The 22,306-nt window shown below is 32.7% G+C and overlaps 4 protein-coding genes across 5 annotated transcripts; 3 read left to right on the top strand and 1 right to left on the bottom strand.

The window, feature by feature from the left end:
* Positions 1-587: 587 nt before the first annotated feature.
* On the top strand, positions 588-2,152 carry LOC125856280 (proline-rich receptor-like protein kinase PERK9). Its single transcript, XM_049535797.1, has 3 exons — positions 588-1,539; positions 1,678-2,085; positions 2,142-2,152. The coding sequence occupies exons 1-3, from the start codon at positions 588-590 to the stop codon at positions 2,150-2,152; spliced, it is 1,371 nt and encodes a 456-aa protein (XP_049391754.1).
* Positions 804-5,747, top strand: LOC125854297 (proline-rich receptor-like protein kinase PERK9). Of its 2 annotated transcripts, XM_049533807.1 has the most exons (8): positions 804-1,539; positions 1,756-2,085; positions 2,163-2,255; positions 3,849-3,919; positions 4,000-4,076; positions 4,185-4,332; positions 5,075-5,236; positions 5,347-5,747. In XM_049533807.1, the coding sequence occupies exons 3-8, from the start codon at positions 2,186-2,188 to the stop codon at positions 5,545-5,547; spliced, it is 729 nt and encodes a 242-aa protein (XP_049389764.1). In that variant the 5' UTR covers positions 804-1,539; positions 1,756-2,085; positions 2,163-2,185; the 3' UTR covers positions 5,548-5,747. The 2 variants fall into 2 exon arrangements, with proteins under 2 accessions (XP_049389764.1, XP_049389765.1); XM_049533808.1 differs by lacking the exon at positions 804-1,539 and having other exon boundaries at positions 1,600-2,085; positions 2,169-2,255; positions 5,347-5,746.
* A 1,258-nt stretch (positions 5,748-7,005) lies between these two features.
* LOC125854307 (probable calcium-binding protein CML16) lies at positions 7,006-7,781 on the top strand. Its single transcript, XM_049533818.1, has one exon. It carries the CDS (start codon positions 7,062-7,064, stop codon positions 7,563-7,565), a length of 504 nt encoding a protein of 167 aa, XP_049389775.1. The 5' UTR covers positions 7,006-7,061; the 3' UTR covers positions 7,566-7,781.
* A 391-nt stretch (positions 7,782-8,172) lies between these two features.
* On the bottom strand, positions 8,173-14,107 carry LOC125854273 (putative phospholipid-transporting ATPase 9). Its single transcript, XM_049533769.1, has 11 exons — positions 13,526-14,107; positions 11,918-13,242; positions 11,374-11,484; positions 10,994-11,270; positions 10,821-10,909; positions 10,626-10,734; positions 10,076-10,279; positions 9,769-9,894; positions 9,554-9,652; positions 9,221-9,412; positions 8,173-9,136 (listed from the first exon to the last, which is right to left on the bottom strand). Exons 1-11 carry the CDS (start codon positions 13,922-13,924, stop codon positions 8,489-8,491), a joined length of 3,579 nt encoding a protein of 1,192 aa, XP_049389726.1. The 5' UTR covers positions 13,925-14,107; the 3' UTR covers positions 8,173-8,488.
* Between the last annotated feature and the right edge of the window lie 8,199 nt (positions 14,108-22,306).

Here is a 22,306-nt window from a genome sequence, read left to right as displayed (position 1 = left end):
GGTGATCTGCCGTACTTTTATTTTGGTCATAGTTGCTGGTGATAATCATTATTTGGCTGCTTTGTTTAGAAAGATTGAATCTTTTTTACTCTGATAAGGTTCTGCAGTGTGTGGAGGGATTGTTCTTATGAATTATAGCTAAAAAGGAGATATTGTTCTGCCTTAGACCTGTCACTAAATTCTGTGTCCTGTGGCAACATTTTGATTTCGCTTAAAATCTGATATGTTTAAGGTTGAGGTTGAGGTTCTTGTTGTGTTGAAAATCCTAGCTGTTTAACTTGGGGGTGGTGTGTGTGTATACTATGAGTGAATTGGTTGGTGAGTTTGGATAAATTTTGGAATAAGAGGAAGTAATTTTCTGCATATTAGGGATATTAGTTTTATGTCAGCAAGTCTGCATTGTATAAGAAATGTTGTAAATGTAGCTGGCTTTGGTGGTGGTGAGATGTTAAAACTTTAATCATCCACCTCCAAGTTATAGAATTTGAAGTTCCATTATCTGTGACTTCTCTCCGGGCTCGTTACTCTCTTTCGACAAATGTAAATATAGTCTGTCCTAGCCTCACTACCAATCTTATAGACTTATAATGGATTCTTCACCATCTCATGAAGAATCTGCTCCTCCAACTGATGTGGCACCTCCAACGTTTAGTCCTCCGCCCACACCTTCTAGTCCATCTGATAGCTCACCACCACCTCCATCTTCTAGTCCACCTCCTAGTTCACCGCCACCTGTATCTTCTAGTCCACCTCCTAGTTCACCTCCACCTGAATCAACTAGTCCGCCACCTAGTTCACCACCACCTAGTTCACCACCACCTCAATCTTCTAGTCCACCACCAGCCTCACCTCCACCTGAACCAACTCCTTCTTCTCCTGTCAGTTCACCTCCACCAACTTCATCACCTCCCCCTGCATTGTCACCTCCACCACACGTACAGAATCCAGAACCTCCTCCAGCACCACAATCACATGGAAATTCATCCCCACCACAATCTCCTGAACCTAAAAAAGGTTCATCATCATCTTCACCACCTTCACCACCTTCATCCAACTCACCTGGGGATGGAGGTGGAGGTGGAAATTCACCACCATCCCCAATATCTACGTCATCAGATAATTCGCCTCCTTCACCAGCCTCAGGCCCTCCTAAAGATTCGCCACCTTCACCAGCTGCATTATCTCCAAGTAACTCACCATCTTCTGATTCACCCTCAAACTCATCAACACCAACATCTGTAATACAATGGTCACCACCACCTCCATCCTCTAATGGTCAACAATCTTCTCTTAATCCTCCTTCATCACAAGTTCCTAGTAACCATAGTTCTGGAAACCATTCAACAGGAAGTCCAAAGCCTGCTGGTGGCAACAGCAATGGTACTGCAGAGACAGTTTCCATTGGCGTTGTAATTGTTCTTTTTTTGGTTGGTATCATCGGAGCAGTTGCATGGTGCATACGGAAGCGAAAGAAGAAGAATTCTGTCCATTGTAGTGGTTATGTCAAGCCAATCTCTGCGTGTTCCTCTCCAAAATCAGGTAAATTTTCAGAAACTATAAAATCATTCCTTTTAGTTTGTTATTCAGTGCTCAAGATGCTTGCAAGAAAAATCAATGTAATATTTGTAGTTGAGACCTTTCAAGTGAAATCTGAGAAGATGTGAAAGTTGTGTACAGAGTCTGCTTTATTGAAGGTCAATGAATCAACACCTGAGAGAAATGGAACGAGCTCTAATTTCCTCAATTCTCCAGCAGACCCTGGCGGATTCAACAGTGCAAAGACATGGTTTACTTATCAAGAACTTGTTGAGGCCACTAATGATTTTTCAGCGAATAATGAATTAGGGAAGGGTGGATTTGGTTCTGTATACAAAGGCTATCTAGCAGATGGAAGATATGTCGCGGTAAAACAGCTAAATATTGGTGGGAGCCAGGGCGAACGGGAATTTAGAGCTGAAGTTGAAATAATTAGCCGGATACACCATCGTCATTTGGTTTCACTTGTAGGTTATTGCATTTCAGAGAACAAAAGGCTCCTCGTTTATGACTATGTATCCAATAATACCCTTTACTTCCATCTTCATGGTAAGCATAACATTTGTAGATTTAATTATTTCATTTGTTATGTTTGGTCACTAAAGCGAGCTGTTGATACTTGCAAGTTACAGCACAAGGGAGGCCTGTCATGAATTGGCCAACACGTGTTAAAATTGCTGTTGGCGCAGCTCGTGGAATAGCTTATCTGCATGAAGATTGTAATACTGTTCTCTTCCTCAATTCTTATGAGTTATCCATGTTTTATTCATGTGATATCTTTCATTGGTTGAACAAACGTCCCCCTTATAGTTAAAAGAGAATGTACAGTTAAAAACTTTACCACAACTTGGAATTAGTTTTAATGATCCCTAAAGCTGTGGCGGGATCATGGATGGAAATCTAAGCTCCACAACCACCTTCTTCCTACTCTTCCTAAAAGCATACCTTAACGAAAGGAAAATAAAAAAGAGAGAGAAAACAAAACATGTAGTAATAATTTTCAGCTCATAGAAGTAGAAGGCCTTCCAGTTGGCATTTCCTTTTTGTAATGTAATGATATTACTTATGCCATTTAGAATTGAGTTCTAAGGTCCTTTTTCATGCCATAAATTACCTCGTTATATAACTTTTTGGCATGAGTGTGGATTATCAAAGCTGCATTAAGATTGTAATTAGTGCTCTGTTCCTTAATCCTTTTATGTTATCCATGTTTATTTTTATTTCAGTTCGTTTGTATGGCTGAAAAACAATGTTTCTCCTCTTTCCTGCCCCAAAAGTTTAAGAGAGAAAGCAGGAGGTAAAACTTTTTACCATATGACGAATCGGATTGTGATATTAGATTATGTGTTCCTATCATATCACTTACACTCTTTTTATTGATCCCTACTCCACTAGCTGAACAGCTGTGGTAAATTAAATGATGCAATCTGAGCTACTTCCAGAACCAACTTTCTCCTATTATCCCTATAAGAGGACTTGAAGTAAAAAGAGAAAATGGAACGTATAAATAGTTTAAGCTCAATGGAAGTAGCAAGATCTTGATATTGGATTTCCCTTTGGTAATGTTATAATATAACTTCCGCAATTTAGAATTGTGTCCTCAGTTTTTATGCAGCTCGTAAATTATCTCGATTATATGACCTTTTGGCAGTATAAATAATGAATTCTAATCACTTCTCTAATTAGTAACTTAAAAGATGTTTTTGTAGCTGAACGTACCAAATGAGGATCAAAATCGAACTAAGACTGAACAAAGCATGATTGGTTCCATTGAGAGAACAGAAAAAATTGTATGACTCAGTTCTTTATACACTCTTGTATTGCACCATGTAGTTACATTCCCGAGAAAGAAATATTTTAATCCATGAGCAGGCATAGTCGCCTTGAACATAAGTATATCTTCCACACTGAAGTGAGCGCATCAGGCTCTGCATTTGTAGTGCATTATATGCTTTTCGATTGCCAATATTCACTCTACGACAAGCATTTGAATAAATCTTCACTGATCGAGCCAGGTTGAAAAGTGAGAGAAACATGTTCAACTGCTCTTGTGAAGCATATAGTGAAAAAGCAAGTGACAAACTGGTTTCTCCATATAACAAAGCTGAATGTGTTAATCATCACTGAGTTATTATGCTATACTGTTGAATAAGTAATGAAAAGTTAAGAAAAGTAGACCAGGCGAAGCGATTGTGATTTTCTATGCTCATTTCCTTCATTCTTGTTACTTGAGCTACCTTTAATTATATAGTTAAAGCATGATACTCCTTTTTTATTTGGTTCTTAATTAATTCTTTTGGTGTGGATGACAGGTTATCCTCGTATTATTCACAGGGACATTAAGTCATCAAACATTCTTTTAGATGATAACTTTGAGGCCCATGTATGTCTAAGTCTTCGAACTCCTATATCCACATTCCTTGTCTCGTGAGCCGCCTTTTACAATTAATTTACTTTCAACAGGTTGCTGATTTTGGACTAGCTAAATTAGCTCAGGATGCAGAAAGTCATATCACAACACGTGTCGTGGGAACATTTGGGTATGTTTCAGTGCCAACTTTTATATTAAGTTGACAGCATAAAATAAATATTTTATTCCATCTTTTTGAATTTCACATATTTATTCTAATTCCTTAGATCTGACTCAGATACATGGCTCCTGAATATGCATCAACTGGCAAGCTGACTGAAAAATCTGATGTATATTCCTTTGGCGTGGTGCTTCTGGAGCTAATTACTGGAAGGAAGTCAGTGGATACATCTCAGCCTTCAGGGCAAGAGAATCTAGTTGAGTGGGTATGTTTGTAGCCAATCTAATATTTGTCTTTCTCGAAATCCATATTTTCATCAGGTCTCCTTTATTACCTCTTTGTTAGAAATTTTGACATTAATAACCGACCAAAGGCAATGAAAGTGCATATCAGCATGCAGAGAGAACTTAATTTTTAGTCCTTTTAGCTAGGATAACCTACAAAATTTCATTTGAGTCAGGATTTGGTTGTTCCTCCGTCTTTTCCCATACTGCACAAGAACTTGGTAGCTGATATGTGAAGAAACCGCCATTTTGCTACTGTACAGTAGGCCTCTAGTTGGTCTGCTAGTGAAGTTCCTCTTCTTTATTTTTCCCTTTTTTACCATGAAATGTGCCTTATCCTGGGAAGAATGTGGTTGCAATGCTGTAAGCCTGAAACATTGTGTCTACATTTTTATTTTTATTTTACAACAATCAAACAGCTTGATCAAGTTATCCGCTTTAATTTCATTGATCCTTTAATGTTAGAAAACTGAAAAACCATTAACAGTAGCAGCCGAAAACTTGTATCTTTTATCATGCTGAATGTGTGAATTCCATTTACTATAGTTATTTTATTTTCGAACTCTTTTGTTTTCTTGTCGTCAGTGCATAGTAGCAGTAGCCAGTTTACAAAGCTTTTAATGCCTTGTATTCTGGTACTAGTTTCCACTGCTAAATTTGAACCAGGCTTAAAAATAACTACTCCATTATATTGTACTGTAACTTAATTTTTTTGTTGTCCAGGCACGACCTTTGCTTAGTCGAGCACTTCAAAAGGAGGAATTTGATCTGTTGGCAGATCCGTGCCTTGAAAAGAACTACGTTGGCACGGAGATGTTCCGAATGATTGAGGCTGCTGCATCTTGCGTGCGTCACTCATCTGCAAAGAGACCAGCAATGGGACAGGTAACTCTTGTTTTGTTTTATTAAAAACCTATGCAAGAGACACCCTCAAGACTCTTCTTGTGAAGGACATTTACAATATTCTGAATTCTGATCATGGTTATGCTTCGTAGATCATGAGAGCTTTCGATGGTATGGCTATACAAGATCTGTCAAACGGGATGAAAGTTGGTGAAAGTGCAATACATAGCGCTGCACTACAATCTGCAGAAATAAGTTGGTTTAGGAAAATGGCATTCGGTAAGCAAGATTTTAGTTCGGATTTTTTCAGCGAAAGTAATCAGAATAGTAGAGAGTCAAATGAACATCCTTAGAGGATTTTATAGAACAAAAAGGCTTATTGAAGCTATGTATGCATCTGTTGATACATCAAAGGTACCTTATTAGCTTAGAGATGCCTTGGTTTAGCTTTCATATGTATAAGTTCCCTTTTGGCTTTGAGTAATTTTCACTATAACTAGTCTACTTCCCTTTGAATGATAAAAAGTCAGAAAGATTGAGAAATAGAACTATTTGATTTCATTCGTTCTTAATAGCCACGAGATGATCATCTTACGGTGATTCTTTTTGTCGATGAATACTCTTATTATACTCGTAACCTTTGAAGGATCCTGCGTAATGATCCGTGAAAGCGATACGTAAAGTTTCATCATGATTCGCGTCATTTCATTAGTATTTAGGGGCCACTCAACATGAATTAGATGATTTTTTCCAATTTTTTGTGTTTAGTTAATTGTTTTTTTTTTGCAAAATTTTTAGAGGATCCTTCGTAATGATCCGTGAAAACGATACATAAAGTCTCATCATGATTCGCGTCATTTTATTAGCATTAGGGGCCACTCAACATGAATTAGCCTATTTTTTCAATTTTTCATGTGTTAGTTAATTATAATTTTTTGGTGATATAGCTTTCAGACACTTTTTTTTGCAAAACCTTCACAGGACCCTCCGCAATAATCTGGGGAGTGGTACTATAGTCTCACCATGATCTGCGATTATTTTTTATTGCATTTAGCGGCTGGTTTTTCCAGTTTTCCATGTGAGTTAGTCCATGAATTTTTTTAATAATATGACTCAGACACTATTTTTATAAAACATTTACAAGACCCTCTGTAATGACATGGGAGAGTGGAATGTATTGTTGCACCATTATCTACATCTTTTTTTTAGTATTTAGAGGCATGTCAAAAGTAATTAGGTGATTTTTTCAATGTTTTTGTGTGTACAAACCTCCGGGGCAATTTTTTTAAACGGCACAATTAGATGATTCTCTCTGTTTCTTGTGTTCCCAATTTTGAGAAAAATTGGAAGGTTTGTAAACACATTTTTACGATATATTTGGACATTTAGGGGCCAAATATATTAAAACAAGGAGAGAGGCGAGTGAAATGGAGAAAAAGGCGAACGTGATTTGTTTATGTATCCCAGATACATGCGACTCCACTTGGATACAATACACTGGAACAAATTACACCTAATTTTGATCTCATATCTTTCGAGATACATGTATCTAAACATATCTAGATGCAACAAAATCTGATAAAATTTGTAATATTGCAAACTAGAGTGTATTTAAATAATTAGCTTCTAAGCAAATGAGATTTTAATGTAAGTTTCTCTTAATCTTTTACCCAACCTTTTTGTTGTAGCTCTACATTTATTAGGGACGGATCAATGCCTTTAAAAAAGAGGCATCTACTAACCTCTAACAATACTCTTTTTCATTATCCTCTGTTTCTCCTTCCTCTTTTCCTCCACCAATTCCAATCTCCATAACCAAAAAAAAAAAAACCTTCACATTTTCTTCTTCTTCCCCTTTTTCTCTACAATGATGACAACTCTCAAATCTGATCAACTCAAACAGCTAAAAGACATATTCATGCGTTTCGACCTCGACGGCGACGGCAGCCTAACTCAGCTAGAACTCGCCGCACTCCTCCGTTCCCTCGGCCTCAAACCCGGTTGCGGCGATCAACTCCACGTTTTACTCGCTAAAATTGATCATAACGGCAATGGATCTATTGAATTTGACGAACTTGTAGATGCAATTATGCCTGATATGAATGAAGATATATTAATCAATCAGGATCAGCTAATGGAGCTTTTCCAATCGTTCGATCGCGACGGTAATGGCTACATTACCGCCGCCGAACTCGCCGGACAAATGTCAAAAATGGGTCATCCGTTAACGTACAGAGAATTGTCAAATTTAATGCAAGAAGCTGATACCAATGGAGATGGTGTTATAAGTTTTAATGAATTTGCTAATATTCTTGGGAAATCTGCTACCGATTTTCTCGGATTAAATACTGTCTCCGAATCCGTTGCTTGATTCGTCCCAATTTATGTGACACATTCGAAAGTAATGTTTATAAGGATGGGCCTTTTGTTGTATTATATTTATGTTTACTTTTTTAGTTTTTCGTGTTTGTTAAAAGTTAGGAGATTTTATGATCCTTTATAGCTCTTTCGCGGACCCTGCATGAATGCAGGATGCTACGTGCATTGAGTAGCCCTTTTATGTCCCTCGGTGTATTTGATTTAAGAAGGAGAAGGACAATTTGACGAAGTTGTAATGTCTTTTTAACTCTTATATACATAGTAACTATTTTATGGGCATGTCTTCTTATTATTGACGTAATTTACAGTACTCTCTTTTGTTTAAATTTATATGACTTGCAAAATATGGTTTTACCTTACCTGTTACATGATTTTTTTGTTTATTCTGCTATTATACTATTGTTATTTTCCTTTTTTTTTTATCATGTTTTAATTACATTTCTTTTAACCAGAGGATCTATCGAAAACCACCTCTGTACTCCACAAAGGTATGGGTTAGTCTGCATACATCATACCCTCCCCCCGACTTGGATTGCACTGAGTATGTTGTTGTTGATTGCAATTTAACACTCAAAGAGAAATTTCTGCACATTATTTTTTCAAATAGAAATGATCATTCTTTTGTGCAATTGCTAGAAAATTTACACAAGATGATTGCTATCTCTTTTACCTATTCTATCTACTATGCTTCTTGTATTTAACAAAGAAGATCTCATAATTCTACAAGATATAAAAGAATTACTATACACATGTTACCTGCTCTGGGAAAATTTACAAACCTCCGGGGCAATTTTTCGTCTGTTTAAGACATGTCATGGCGGAATGTTGCTTCTGTTGCATCTCTTAGCGCTGAGGGATTCCAGTTCGAAAAACTGTACTTCTGTAGTTCTGAAGTCTGGTCCTGCTGAGAGAGATCTAATCGAAGATCATCCGTGAATACCATTCATGTCGTTTTAGACTAGAATTAGATCTTGCTATCAAACGAGCAGTGAAACCTACAGTTGTTAGTCTTATTGACCTCTGCCTCACGTCGTTGCAGAACTCAGGGTCATTCGAGTTTCCCTCATACCTTATCCATTGAATCATCCCATGGTACATTGGGAAGAACCGGAACTGAATTGCTTCGTATGTAAAGTAAGGGGCTAGAGCTGAAACAACTACTAACAGTGTGACTAACCAGTATAACGGGGAGGGAACAAGAGCTTCCACGAAGACTTGGTATGCGTTGGTGGAAAGTGTCGTAGGCATGGCTCCGTATATTAGAAGGAAGATGTACCAGAGAGCTATTCCACCCCAGATGAAGATGTGTTGGATTAAGGTGAAATAACTAACAGCTAGAGCCATCTGACAGTTAACAACCCAAACAACACATGTGTACATTGTTGCTCCCACGATACCGTAGTCACCAGTTTTACCATCTTTATTGAAGGCCTGAGGATCTAGCGCTGTTATGCAGATGAAGAAGATAATAGCTGCACTGCAGACACCATTCAATATCCAGCCAATTATACGACGCCAGCTGAAAAGGACGTTTTGTATACCTTCTTGATACAGTATAGGAAACTGCAACAATGTGCATAGGGTCAAGTACTTCAAATAATGATAGATAGATACATCTTGATCAACACTGCGTGATGTATGACATACCTTAAGACAATATCGAGCGGATACATCTTGATCAAAAACTCCCAAAGCAATCACTGGTAATGATGTGAAGAAGACATTGTAAAGCGACAGAAACCAATCGTTATATGCAAGTTGTGCAGAAAATGATGCATATGTCTCGTATAAGAAGAGAGTGAAGCCAAATGCAACGTTTTTGTAGAAAAAGTAGCATATCTGCAAGGAAAAGAAAAACCAGTTACAGAAATGCTCCACAAATAGAAACTGAAATAATTTTGAAACAATTTCCTAGAAGGAAACAATGTGAATCTTTTTGCGCGACAAATGTAAGGAAGAAATCCAGTAGATATATTTTACCATTGAAGAGATCCTTCTGTAACACCAATGACCATGCACTAAAAGCAAGCGTTCCAAAAATCGGAACTGAGCAATTGCAACATCACTTGACATAACTGCCTAACAAGTGTGAAACAGTAAAAAGAATGTTAAGAAGCAAACAACGAGGGACAAGAAGTAGAAATGTGTATTTGTGTATTGCCGCAAAAGGCAAGAGAAATGTACAAAGCTCTCACCTGCATTCCTTCAACGCCACTGATTCCAATTCCAATATCAGCTTCTTGAAGCATTCCTACATCATTAGCTCCATCTCCAATGGCTAAAGTTGTTTTTCCAGTCCCAAATTTAACAAGTCTTGTTACCTGTATATTCCATAGATTGGTATGCTTAGAAAAGATCAAACCAAAAAGGGAAAGACAAGAAATTAAATAGCAGACAGCATACGAGAGGATTACTCTCATACTCTGTAGTCAAAAAGAGAAAATGCCAAAGGCCTCACAATCTAATAGAAACAGTTTGGTTGTGAGGACAAGTTGTACTCACCAATGCCTTTTGTTTAGGTGATGAACGGCAGCATATAACAGAGGCACATCCAATCGCAAGGTCTAAAAGCAATCTTTTTGTGTCATCTGCTAGAGCATATGTAAGTGATTTCCCATCAATGATCAAAGCAAATGCCTCTGCCTTTGAATCCGTAAGTAAAGCTTTCCCTTCTATAATTTGTCGTACAACACTTTCCTTTGACGTCTATAACAAAGAAGAAATAACATACAACTCCATCAGTATCAAACCTTAACAATCATTGAGAGCAAATCTCCTTCAGTAGCCAATGCAAAGTCAGGGAACGTGCTTCTCCTAAGGGGATTCCACGAGGTATAATCTATCTTTCTTTCTTGGTTATTGCATGAAATCGAATGGTGTTAAGCGGGAGAAACCAAGAGTGAGGATATCACTATTTTCAATGACAAGGGAGCTACCAATGAGAAAAGTATCAGAACATTTTGGCTTCAAGAAGTGCATTGGAGAAATTGTGTAACAAAAAAACTTGCACTCTTAGAAAGTTTACTCAAGCTTTCTAATAATAGGTAATTACCCTGGCAATAGCATCTTTGTCTCCTCCTTTCTCGGTTGCTATAATATCAGGCGTTTCCAAGTTTATGATAATTTGCTTCATTCCTTGTCTAAGCAAACTACAGGCATAACTGAAGCAGACATTATGGAAAAAATACGTTTAGACAAGCAACAATTGAATCAAAAGTAATATAAAACTCATAACCAAATATTATACCCGATATTAATGGCTGTTTCCATCTTATCCCCGGTCAAAACCCATATCTTGATACCAGCTTGTGCAAGTTTGTCAATGCATTCAGGAACCTATCAGAAATAACAGAACAAATGTCATACAATACATCCAAATGATGCTTGGTTGTAAGAGACCAGTGACTTTATTAAACTTACCCCTTGTTGGAGTTTGTCTTCAACAGCAGTAGCGCCGAGTAGAATCAACTCCTTTTCAATCTTTTTAGTTGCTTCATCAATCAATGCATCACGGTCTGCACTGACTGAATTCTTGGCCTCTAAAAACTGCTCATTGAACACTTGGTATTCGTCCTTGGTGATTTCTCGATAAGCCAGTATCAAGGTCCTCAAGCCTGCATCAGCATACTCATTTACATGTTCCCTTGTTATCTCTTCAAATTCTCTTCCACTTTTCGCGAGCCTATCAAACATGACACTGCATAAAGGCCATATAGAAGAAGGAAAACAAAAACAAAGTCAGCAACTAATTTAAGAATTTAAGGAATTTATGATGTTTGTTAAGTTGCAATTTTACTAACCTATCAGCACCTTTGCAGAGTAGCAGTATCTTTCCCTCCTCATCTTTTACTATTACAGACATCCTTTTTCTTGCACTATTAAACTCCAACACATTCAAAACTGTATATAACCTGCAAACAAAGACATCTATGATTACGCTTTTGATATATTTCTCGATTTTCTTCTTATATAGTGTTATTATTTTGGTCTAATAAAAATGTCATTTTCAATGTATGCACAAAATTTAGGACATCACTGACACTAGGCCGTTTTCACTACACAGTCTTGAACATAAAATCTTTCCTGGCAATTAAGTATTCGATCGTCAACAGGATGGAGAAAGAGGTTAAAAGACAGATTAGTAGTGATATAAAAGGAAGCACCAAATGAACATAACAAAAGATCAGAGCTAATTTTTTACTTGTTACTTGGCTAGGAATATAAATATAAAAGAATCTTGTTCCAGGAGTATGCTTTGTAATATTTGAAAAATACTTACTATGTTATATGCTTTTTAAATTTCTGAAAATGCATACTGTAGAGACATGTCTGACGTTAACTAACCTCTCGACTTTCTTGCCAGATACCAGATCCAACTCATGCACTGACACACTTGTTTGTGTCCTTTTAACTAATTCAAAGCCAATTTCTTTAGCTGCAACTACAAAGGCCGCCTCATCTGGAGATTCAGCTTCATATGATATCTTACTTGTTTCTTCATCCACTTCTGGTATGACTGTATGACAAACAGCTAATAAACGGAAAAACTTCTGTATAACATCTAAATGAGGCTCATGCACCCAACTCCCATTCATGATTCGCTCGTCTTTAAAGTTGAAGCCTTTTATTGAGGACTTCTTTGGACTAACAGCAGAATCCTCAATCAGTGGATAACCATTTCTTTTAGCCATAGCCTTCTCGACATCTGTAATACCACGTCCATAAGCCGTTCCAGCTACTGAACACTTGACAAACTCCATTGAGTTACAAGTTAAGGTACCAGTTTTGTCTGAAAGTATTGTGTCAACCTGACCAAGTTCCTCATTTAAATTTGAGGTGCGGGCATGAGCTGGTCTATCCATTTCTTCATGATACATATGAATGTCCTGATTAATGAACATACCCTGAAGAACTTTAACAATCTCTATTGACACATACAAGGATATCGGAATCAAGTAGCTATACAACATCACGGCTGTCAGAAAATGGTAAACAGAAGCAGCAAAAGCTCTATTGGGATCATAATATATGTTCGATTCATCAGGCCGTAGATACCACCTCTTATGTCCATCATATAAGTCCTCTTTAGTCAGAAATCCAAAGCAGACTGATCCAACAAAGGACATAGTGACCAAAAGTGCAAATAAGAAGTAAATGATCTTATCCATTCTCCTCTCAACATTGCTTCTTTTCGAAGGTGGATCAGTAGCATTCTGCATGACCTTTGTATCGTGACCAGTAAAGATAACAGCCCCATATATGTGATCTGTGTTCCGCAATTTAGAGTCTCTGAGAAGTAATTGCTGGGGAGAAAGATGATTCTGCTTTTCTCCATATTCCATAGTTCCAACAAAAGCATATAAATTAGCATTAGGATCTTCACATTTAACAAAAGCCTTAAAGTCTTTGAAATGGGAATCTTCGTGCAACGATGAAGTCACCTCCAATGCCTGTTTAAGCTTCAAATTAGTCTCCCCATCAAGATTCATGGTTTCAACATAACACACTGCATCTTCATAACTAGACGAAAGCAACAGTAAGTCTGCCGGGAAGAACTCATCCTTCTCCACCTTAACAATGTCACCAACTCTCAAGTTTTTCCATTCTGTTTGGTTAAAAACTCCATTTTCTTGATGTACTTTAACCTTCCTATTATTCATCTCAATATCCTGAAAGGAACAAAATGGAAACACAAATGATAATCATATAAACTAAAGGATTAACATGAACAATCAAGAGAGGTTTTACAAGTTTAATTATTGTCTTCCACTTAAACTAGTCCATTCAACAATCAATAAGGAAAGCATGAAACTTTTTTTCTTTTCAGAATAGCCCGACTAATCCAAATTCGTGCCAGGAATGCTCATAAGAGGGCATATCTCTCATTACCAAGCGATTTTCCGTTCCCGAGGAACTGTATACTTAATTACTCAGAAGAAGAAGAATGAATACCTGTTGTTTTCTCTGCCAATCCTCAATACCTTCTTTCAACATGGTGACTCCAATAACAATAACAAGAGGAATAACAGCAGTGGTAGGAGAATAAGGAGTAAGTGATGTGAAGGACAATATAGCAATTACAAGAAAGTAAAAGTTAGCCACTCTTCTAAACTGCTCAAATAAGGACTTTGGCAAGAAAGTTGCAGAACTATACTTTGTAGTACTTACATAATTTCCAACATAATCTCTAATTACAACCTCAAAACTACTTGGTTCATTACAATAAACAACTCTTGAATATCCTGGACCTCCAATTTGTGAATGATCAACATCACCTAAAAATGAATCTCTCCCACATTTAAATGTGTAGATCTTGCTAAAATGTAATTTCCTCCTTCTACCTGTCTTCATTTTTTTTTGCTAACTCCTCAAGCCCAAAAACAAAATAAAGTACCAAGAATAAGACCAAAACAAAAAAGAATTATTCTTTCCAACAAGGCAAAATGGAGTTTTTCAAGAAGAACCTTTTTCAATTGCCCATAAACAGAAAAACTCCTTGAAAATCAAAACTTACTCACAAGCACCGAAAAATAAATGTATAATATATCCAAATACCAGAACCCCAGATAAAAAAAAAAAAAACCCAAAAAAAGCTTGAAACCACAGAAAAAGAACAAAATACCAGACCACTAGAGCTTACACAAACAAGAAGAAAATAAAGAAGAAGAAAAGTTCACCCTTTTAAACAGCTTAAAGGGTGTCACATAGGCCTCAAAGATTCAAGAAAATTAATCATACACTCAAAAAGCTTCAATCTTTATGAAAATTCCAATGACCCAAAACACACAAACAAACATTTCTAAGTTCACTCTTTAAAAGAGCTCAAAAGGGTGTTCAATGATTCAAGAAAATTAATCATACACTCAAAAAGTTTCAATCTTTATACAAATTCCAATGACCCAAAAACACAAAAAGACCTTTCTGAGTTCACTCTTCTAAAGAGCTCAAAATGGTGATCAAAGATTCAAGAAAATTTATCATACACTCAAAAAAGCTTCAATCTTTATACAAATTCCAATGACCCAAAGACACAAAAAGACATTTCTTACTTCAACTTTGAGAAAACAAAAAAAAAATTGAAAATGAAGAAATGAAAAGGAGACTTTTTGACTTGGAAAAAATTTATGAGTATTATTATTATTATGGTTCAAGATGGAATAGTGACAATGTGACAAGAAAATGTTAGTTGAACTCCCTTTAGCTTAATAACATTTGAACAATGACTTGAATCTTCCTTCTCTCTCATGGGGTTTGACTTTATATAAACTCTTAAATTTTGAGATAAATTATTCTTTAAAAGAATACAAATTGACATCAAATAATAATAATTGTCTTAATTAAAATTCCAAATTGGTTCTCATCATAAAAAGAAAAAAATTATTAAAAAAAAAGTGAAGAAATTGATGTGTATTTTCTTTGTTTTAGATTTTAGCGGGAAAAAATTTCCATGAATATAGCAGGTGATTTCTTCCATTTCTGGTCTTGGTCTTCTCTCTGTTTTATTTGGGAGTTGCATAGAAAGTGAAGACACTTTTCGTTCATATTTATATGTCACTATTTTATATTTCACCTCCCGAAACCATATAAGTTTTCTATTTATATCTTTATTTAGTATTGTCTTAAAATCAAATTTTCAATAAATAAATATAAATTAATTTATTTTGATTAGTCAAGTTGATCGATGAATATGAATTAATTATTTATTTTTCTATGTTGATCAAATTCATATTTTCAAGATTAATAACTTTGAAGCGTAAAATAAAAATAATAGTATACATCGATTTTGCGAAATGACAAATATTAAAGATTGTCTATTTTTTGTAAGAATGACATATAAATATAAACAGAGGAGATAATAATTTGCACACTTATTAAGAAAAATATTCAAAAGACCTTAAATCATATTTTTCATCATTATCCTTCATGAAATCATAAATACTCATTGTTGTCTCTAGACAATAGCAAATTTTGAATAATTCAACTATTTTGAATAATAAAAAATCGGTTAATATGAAATAAAGGGAGTAATTAACATGAATATTTTATCACTATATTCATATTAATTAAGGTATAGTTTTGGATCTTGAAGATGAGTAATTAAAATTAAGGATAAAACAAGAAAAAGAATAATTATCTTTTTTTAAATAATAAATAAAAGTAAAAATATATTTTTAAATTAATTATACTAAAAATAGGTGTTCAATAAAAGACAATAAAAACAATTATCTTTATCCCAATTTAGTTACGTGAGTTTCCAAATTCAAAATTATTAATTTAAACCTGTATTTGAATATAGAGTTTTCAAATTTTTAAAGAAAAAATAATGTATCTAGAAATCATTAAAATATATATAAATTACTAATTCTTTAAGTTTAATATTTTGAAAAAATTAAATTTTAAATTATGATTCGGATATGTGATGAAAATAATGTGTGCATGTGTGTGTTTTATGTTTTTGTGTCATAAAGATAAAGACATAAACTATATTTTAATTAATTTGATCCAAACGTATAAACATGGATAATCATAACAGATATTAGAAAAAGAAGTTCCATATAGATGAAGACAAAAATCATATATATATAATTTGTATTAGGTAGTTTGTTTTTATACACGTAACACATATATATGGCCGGATACTTATAAAGTCTCAATTAGGTTAATACAAAAATAATTACATATATTAATCCAGATAATTTTAGCAGTATATTTAATTAATGTACTAATTCCAATAGATAAAGACAAAATCATGACGATTTATTTTATTTTAATCTATATATATAAATAAATATATGAGTGTAGAAATTGACTAAATATCAATCTAATTATCATATTATTATGTGTATAAATTAAATTAAGAAGGTCGTAATCAGCAGTATCCGACATCTAATACGGCGAGAGAATCAAATTTATTAATTGTTTTCCAGGATCCATATTTGATTTGATATATTTTTAAAAATATTTTTTTCCGTTTTCAAATTAAGTGTCATCTTAATAAAATTGTATCTATTAATTAATAAATATAATATATAATTTAATAAATATTTTTTAAAAATTGAAAACTATTACTAAAACAATGAAATATAGGAGCATAGTTGAAAAAAAGTTCTAATTTTTGTTTTGATTTTTTAGTTGACACTTATTTTGAGAAAGAGAAAGTAATAAATAAAATACTCTAGTCCAATATAAGCGCGACTTATTGATATTTTTCATGGTTCAAGATGAATTAATCTTTTTAAGTTCAGAACAATATTATGTATTTTTTTTGGAATTACCTTATTTTTAATGAGCTTTTCAACTATTTTTAAATCTTAAAAAATGATCTCTACTCTTAAGAAAAGTCTAGGAAGTATTAAAAGAATAATATTGACAAATTATTCTTTGAGTATTGTCTTTATCTTGTATCAAATCAACAAAGATCAAATAATATAAAACGAAACCTCCAAATATTTTATTATTAAAAAGATACAATCCCCAAATGCTTTAATCTAATAAAGTCAAATGACACCAATAAACATAACTAAAAAATTGAATAAAATTGTCTTTAAAAGAGCTAAATGGAGCATCTACAAGTATTGTTTGTGAAGTATGGCATGACATGCTAAAGAAGAAACTAAAACAATGACTAATTAACCACCATGGCATAATTAAGAGCATGCGTGATCAATCCAACACAATTGGTTGGGTAAACCTTAGCTATCTAACTCTTGATTAACTAAAACTTAATCAGCATATAATTGTAATCTTACTAAACTTTTCATTCTAAGAAACTAAACTAAAATGATAATAAGACACCCACAATTAATTGTTAGTACTCATATTGTGCTATAATAATATATCTAGTGTATCTCGAAAGTGAAGTCTGGAGAAGATGGTGTATATGCAGTCTTGTTTTTATTTCGTAAAGATAGAAAGATTATTTTTATTAGACGCCCAACTCAAATACAATATATCAAAATTAAATATGAAAATAAAATAAAATTGCGAAGCAAGTTATAATAACAACAATGTAGACGAGAACAGTACCAACAACAAAATAATGAAATAATTGAGGCAATGAAAACAACTGGAAGTATTAAAATCAAAGAATAGATAATAAGACAGTTGATAATACTGATGGGAGAATAAACTAGATAACACCCGACTACCTACTAACCTACTACTATAATTTTTGACCTCCAATATATATATTTTTTAATCTAGAATGATGTCTTTGGTAAGTTGCAAGTGTGTCATATCCTATCTAATCACTTCTCCTTCTTTGGTCTACTTATATAGTCAACATTTCATACCTCCTCATTAGTGTATTTGTGCACCTCCTCTTTACATGTCCGAATCATTTCAATCTCGTCTTCCACATCTTGTTTACCATAGAAACGGAGGTCATTGATCCTTCATTCCTTATCCTCTCTTGTAGTCTTTAGGTTATACATCTATCTCAACATACTCATTTGCTACTTAATTTCATTTGTTGGACGTCCAAGTTCTTGACTGAGATTCCACTACTTGTCCTTCTTTTAATGGGTTTTTATTGTCTATCTTTAATTTCAAGAAAAAATCGAAAGAAACAAAGTAATGATATTGGTAAATTACCATCTAAATGTTTTTAGTTAACTTTTTAAAAGAGATTTGCCACCTCTACAAAAATTCATTTATTTTGAAATGAAAGAAATTGTGACATGCTAATTGTTACTTGTGAGCTATACTAAAAATATATTTTTTTAAAAATTAAAATATAATTTAGATAAACACTTTGGAATGAAAGATGAAAGTAAGCTAGGGGAGTGGTGGAGGGTGAGGAGAAGTCATGATAGCCTAAAATATCATTTGTGTAACTTATTTTTCTTAATTTCTCTATAATTAAGAAAGTTATTATTTTTATTTAAAAAAAAAAAATCTTAAAGAAAATATCGTATAAAAATTAACTAATTATAAAATTAAAACATATTTTCTGCCATGAGTTGGACAGACTAGTCAAAGTTAAAAGATTCACAAAATATCATTTCCTCTGTGTGTCATGTGCTGAAATGCAATTCACTTGCTCTTAAGCTTACTCCAAATTATAATAAGGTTTATGAATGCTTCAACCTGAATTAATTATAATTTAGCAATGTACAAGTGTTGACGATATAATTATTTTATTTTCTGGTGAAATCAGTAATGACGCATAAATTAATTATGTAAAGATTATAATTTATAATTTATTTCTTTGGGTGTTTTGAGTTTGTTATATTAGAAATTCATATAACATCTTGTAATTTTTAAGATAAAATGTTTGCTTACAAGTATATTTTGAAATTTTGAGACAAATATATTTCAGTGAGAAATTTTATTAATTTCTATATTAGTTAATTACTTATTTTTACCTGGCATAAATAAAAATAATGAATAAAATAACTCATAACTTATATTGGTTTTGTTTATGTGGAATATGTTTTCAGTGGCGAACCACATAGAGGGGTGTCGATATACACCTCTTCGTCGAAAATTATATTGTGTAGTCAGATATGGTGTAAATATGGGGTGTTGAATAGGGGTGTACAAAATCGAATCGAAAATTAAATCAAACCGTAAATTGAGTCAAATTGGGAAAAAAAATCAACTAGTAGTTTAGTTTGACTTGGTTTGGTATTAAAAAAAAAATCCGATTATATTTGGGTTAGTTTGGTTTTAACTAAAAAAAAATCAACCCGAGACCAAACCAACCCGACATTATATAGATAATTTAAATTTTTTATTTTATACATAAAAATATTTACTTTGATATAATTTTTAAATATTTCTTATACTTTTTCATAGTTTTTATCTTTTAATATATTATTTCAAGTTTGAAACTTAGAATTCTGAATGGTCCAATAAAGATTATAGTCCATAGATGTTGATAATTATAATAAAACTTAAATCAAAATCAAATTAATACTAATGCAAAAAGAAAATAAATTCAACACTAAGAATGACAATAATATTGAATACTTGTTTTTTAGTTTTACATTGACTTAGATAATTAAAATACATAATCTAATTTAACTTCTTTTAATATTTAGTCATGTAACTAATACTTATTAAACTTATTTTAGCATGATTTAGTACTTTTAAATTATGATTATTTTTATTATGACTTATTAATTTGCAATATTTGTTATACGTGATTTCATTATTATTATTTTTGTTGGATAATTTAGTGTCATTAATCATATCATATTTTGTGTTATTTTCTTAAGAAACTCGTTAGATAGTTGTATTTTGGTAGGACTAAAGAAATATTTGAAGTACAAGTAAATTATATGTTTGTATGAATACTTTAACGGGAAACCCAAAAATCCGGAAAAAAAAATCCGAAAAAATCTGACTTTTATTGGTTTGGTTTATAAATTTAAAAATCCGACAGAAATAATTTGATTTAATAATTGAAAAATTTGAACCAACCCGGACATGTACACCCCTCGTTATAATCATTTTATGTAAATTATACAATAGAATGTCTCTGGTCCCATTTACAACATCAAAATATTCTAGATTAGATTAATTTCTAAGATAACTTTAATTATTTAATTTTAAAATTTTAAATATAAAATTATGTATTTAGAAATAATATACAGAATAGTTTAATAAATATCACATCTTTTATTTGTTAAAAAAATATTAGAATCGTCAGTAAATAATACTAATGTCATTTTCTTCTGTAGAATACTAGCACTATTTTTATTTTGTTGACTAAAGGTGTGATAACACACGTAATCACGTATTTTCAAGGTCCTTGTATCGTGTCAAAATGTACCAACTCAATTTCAATGAAAAATACGAAAATACGTTATCGAGGGAAGAAACATATGTAACAGAATTTACGCAAATAAAACTCTAATATTTAGCTATATAAAGACTTTTATTATTCTTTGCACATATCTAAGTTTTCACCATCACGCCAGTTTAAACTATATATATAAAAAAATTGTTCATAACTTTTTATTCAGATCTTATACATTTCATTCTATTTGTTATTGTTCTTTCATTCATTCATTTATCGTTTAATTTTATTTCGATATTATTTCATTATTATAAGATCAATTTAATCTGCATACTCTAAAATCCTATTTTGAAAAAACAAACATTAGGTAGAACAAAAAGAGGATAAGACCTAATTGAGTTTAGTTAAAAGGTAGCTTATATTTGGAACTTTATCTAATTAGTTAGTGCTAATTATAACAAGTCCAAAATTATGACATCGATATTGCCTTTGCTTGCACAAAACTAGAATAAACTTAGTTGTGATTTTATTAAAAAAATCATTTTTATAACACTTGGCAAAAAATATTGTCTTTCCTACACTTTAGTAGGTTAGCTAGCACCCTTTCAAATCCTATATCATACAATTAGGTTTCAATAACCATCAAATTATTTGATTTAAGTTAAATAAAAACCCTATAGTTTGTGATTTGGTTGTATCCAATGTAGAAGCTAGTGAGAGAATATAAAATAGGTTATTGATCAAGATACTATTTTAAGATTATCCTAATTAAAAAGAATGTCAATGTAACACGACTTACTTCGTGCATCAATTATCTGAAGAACAACGATCAAGAGGAGAGTGAACAATCTTATTCCTCGTTATAATATCTAAGTATAATATATAAAAAGAAAAAAAAAATCGGACGCTAAGATTTAGAATTTGTTTGTTTTCGTTTGAGTTATCCTTCTAACCTATAATTAACATTCCTTAATTTTTAAAATTCATGCTAAATTTCTAAGAACTAAAGATTAGGAATGAAATTTTTTTTTTTTTTAAATTATTACTTAATATTATTATTATCTAAGAACAAATTTTAATTTTGAACATGAATTGACACTTTTAAAAGAACGTGATGAAGACGTGAACGTGATATCGAAGACGTGTTTAATTAATTTGTGTTTGTTTTTCCATACTTTACACTAAACACATTTTTAGAAAATGCATTAATTCCAATTGATTTTGTCTTTTTTATTAATCTTCCAATTTTTGACAATCGTAGTTACTTGTTTGTCCTTATTTTATGTGTGATTAAATCTGACCAAACTTCTTATAAATGGCAATTGAAAATTCATTACACCATCCAGGATACTCGCAGTCATTACAATTTCTACATGTGGTGAGCACTTTGTGTACACTGGATAAACTTCCGTTGTGTAATCGCCTGCAAATCACACATAGAATTTAAATCGGATTAGACAAATCTTATACGACAAGCTCAACTCAAGGGTATAAAACTTCAACTTAATAATGATGATTGGGGACTTTTTGTTTTTTTTTTTTTTTTTACTTTTTCTGTATTTATAATTTTATCGCATCCAAACTCAAGGGGTTTTATTAACTTTGACGTATGAATAAAAATGAGTTAATCGACGGATAATATGAATATCTATATTTATCACCTCTTTTTGATGAGACAAATATTTCCAGTATTGGTACTATGGTAGACGTTTAATTAGGTTAAAAAATTGACTACGTTTTTACGTATATATCTGCCTGAATNGCATCCAAACTCAAGGGGTCTTATTAACTTTGACGTATAAATAAAAATGAGTTAATCGACGGATAATATGAATATCTATATTTATCACCTCTTTTTGATGAGACAAATATTTCCAGTATTGGTACTATGGTAGACGTTTAATTAGGTTAAAAAATTGACTACGTTTTTACGTATATATCTGCCTGAATTTAGAAAATGACATCCACTATTATTACTAATAAATCAA

This window comes from Solanum stenotomum, chromosome 2 (genome assembly GCF_019186545.1).
Source record: "Solanum stenotomum isolate F172 chromosome 2, ASM1918654v1, whole genome shotgun sequence".
NCBI classification, from domain to species: Eukaryota; Viridiplantae; Streptophyta; class Magnoliopsida; order Solanales; family Solanaceae; genus Solanum; species Solanum stenotomum.
This window is presented reverse-complemented; position numbering and strand designations above follow the sequence as displayed.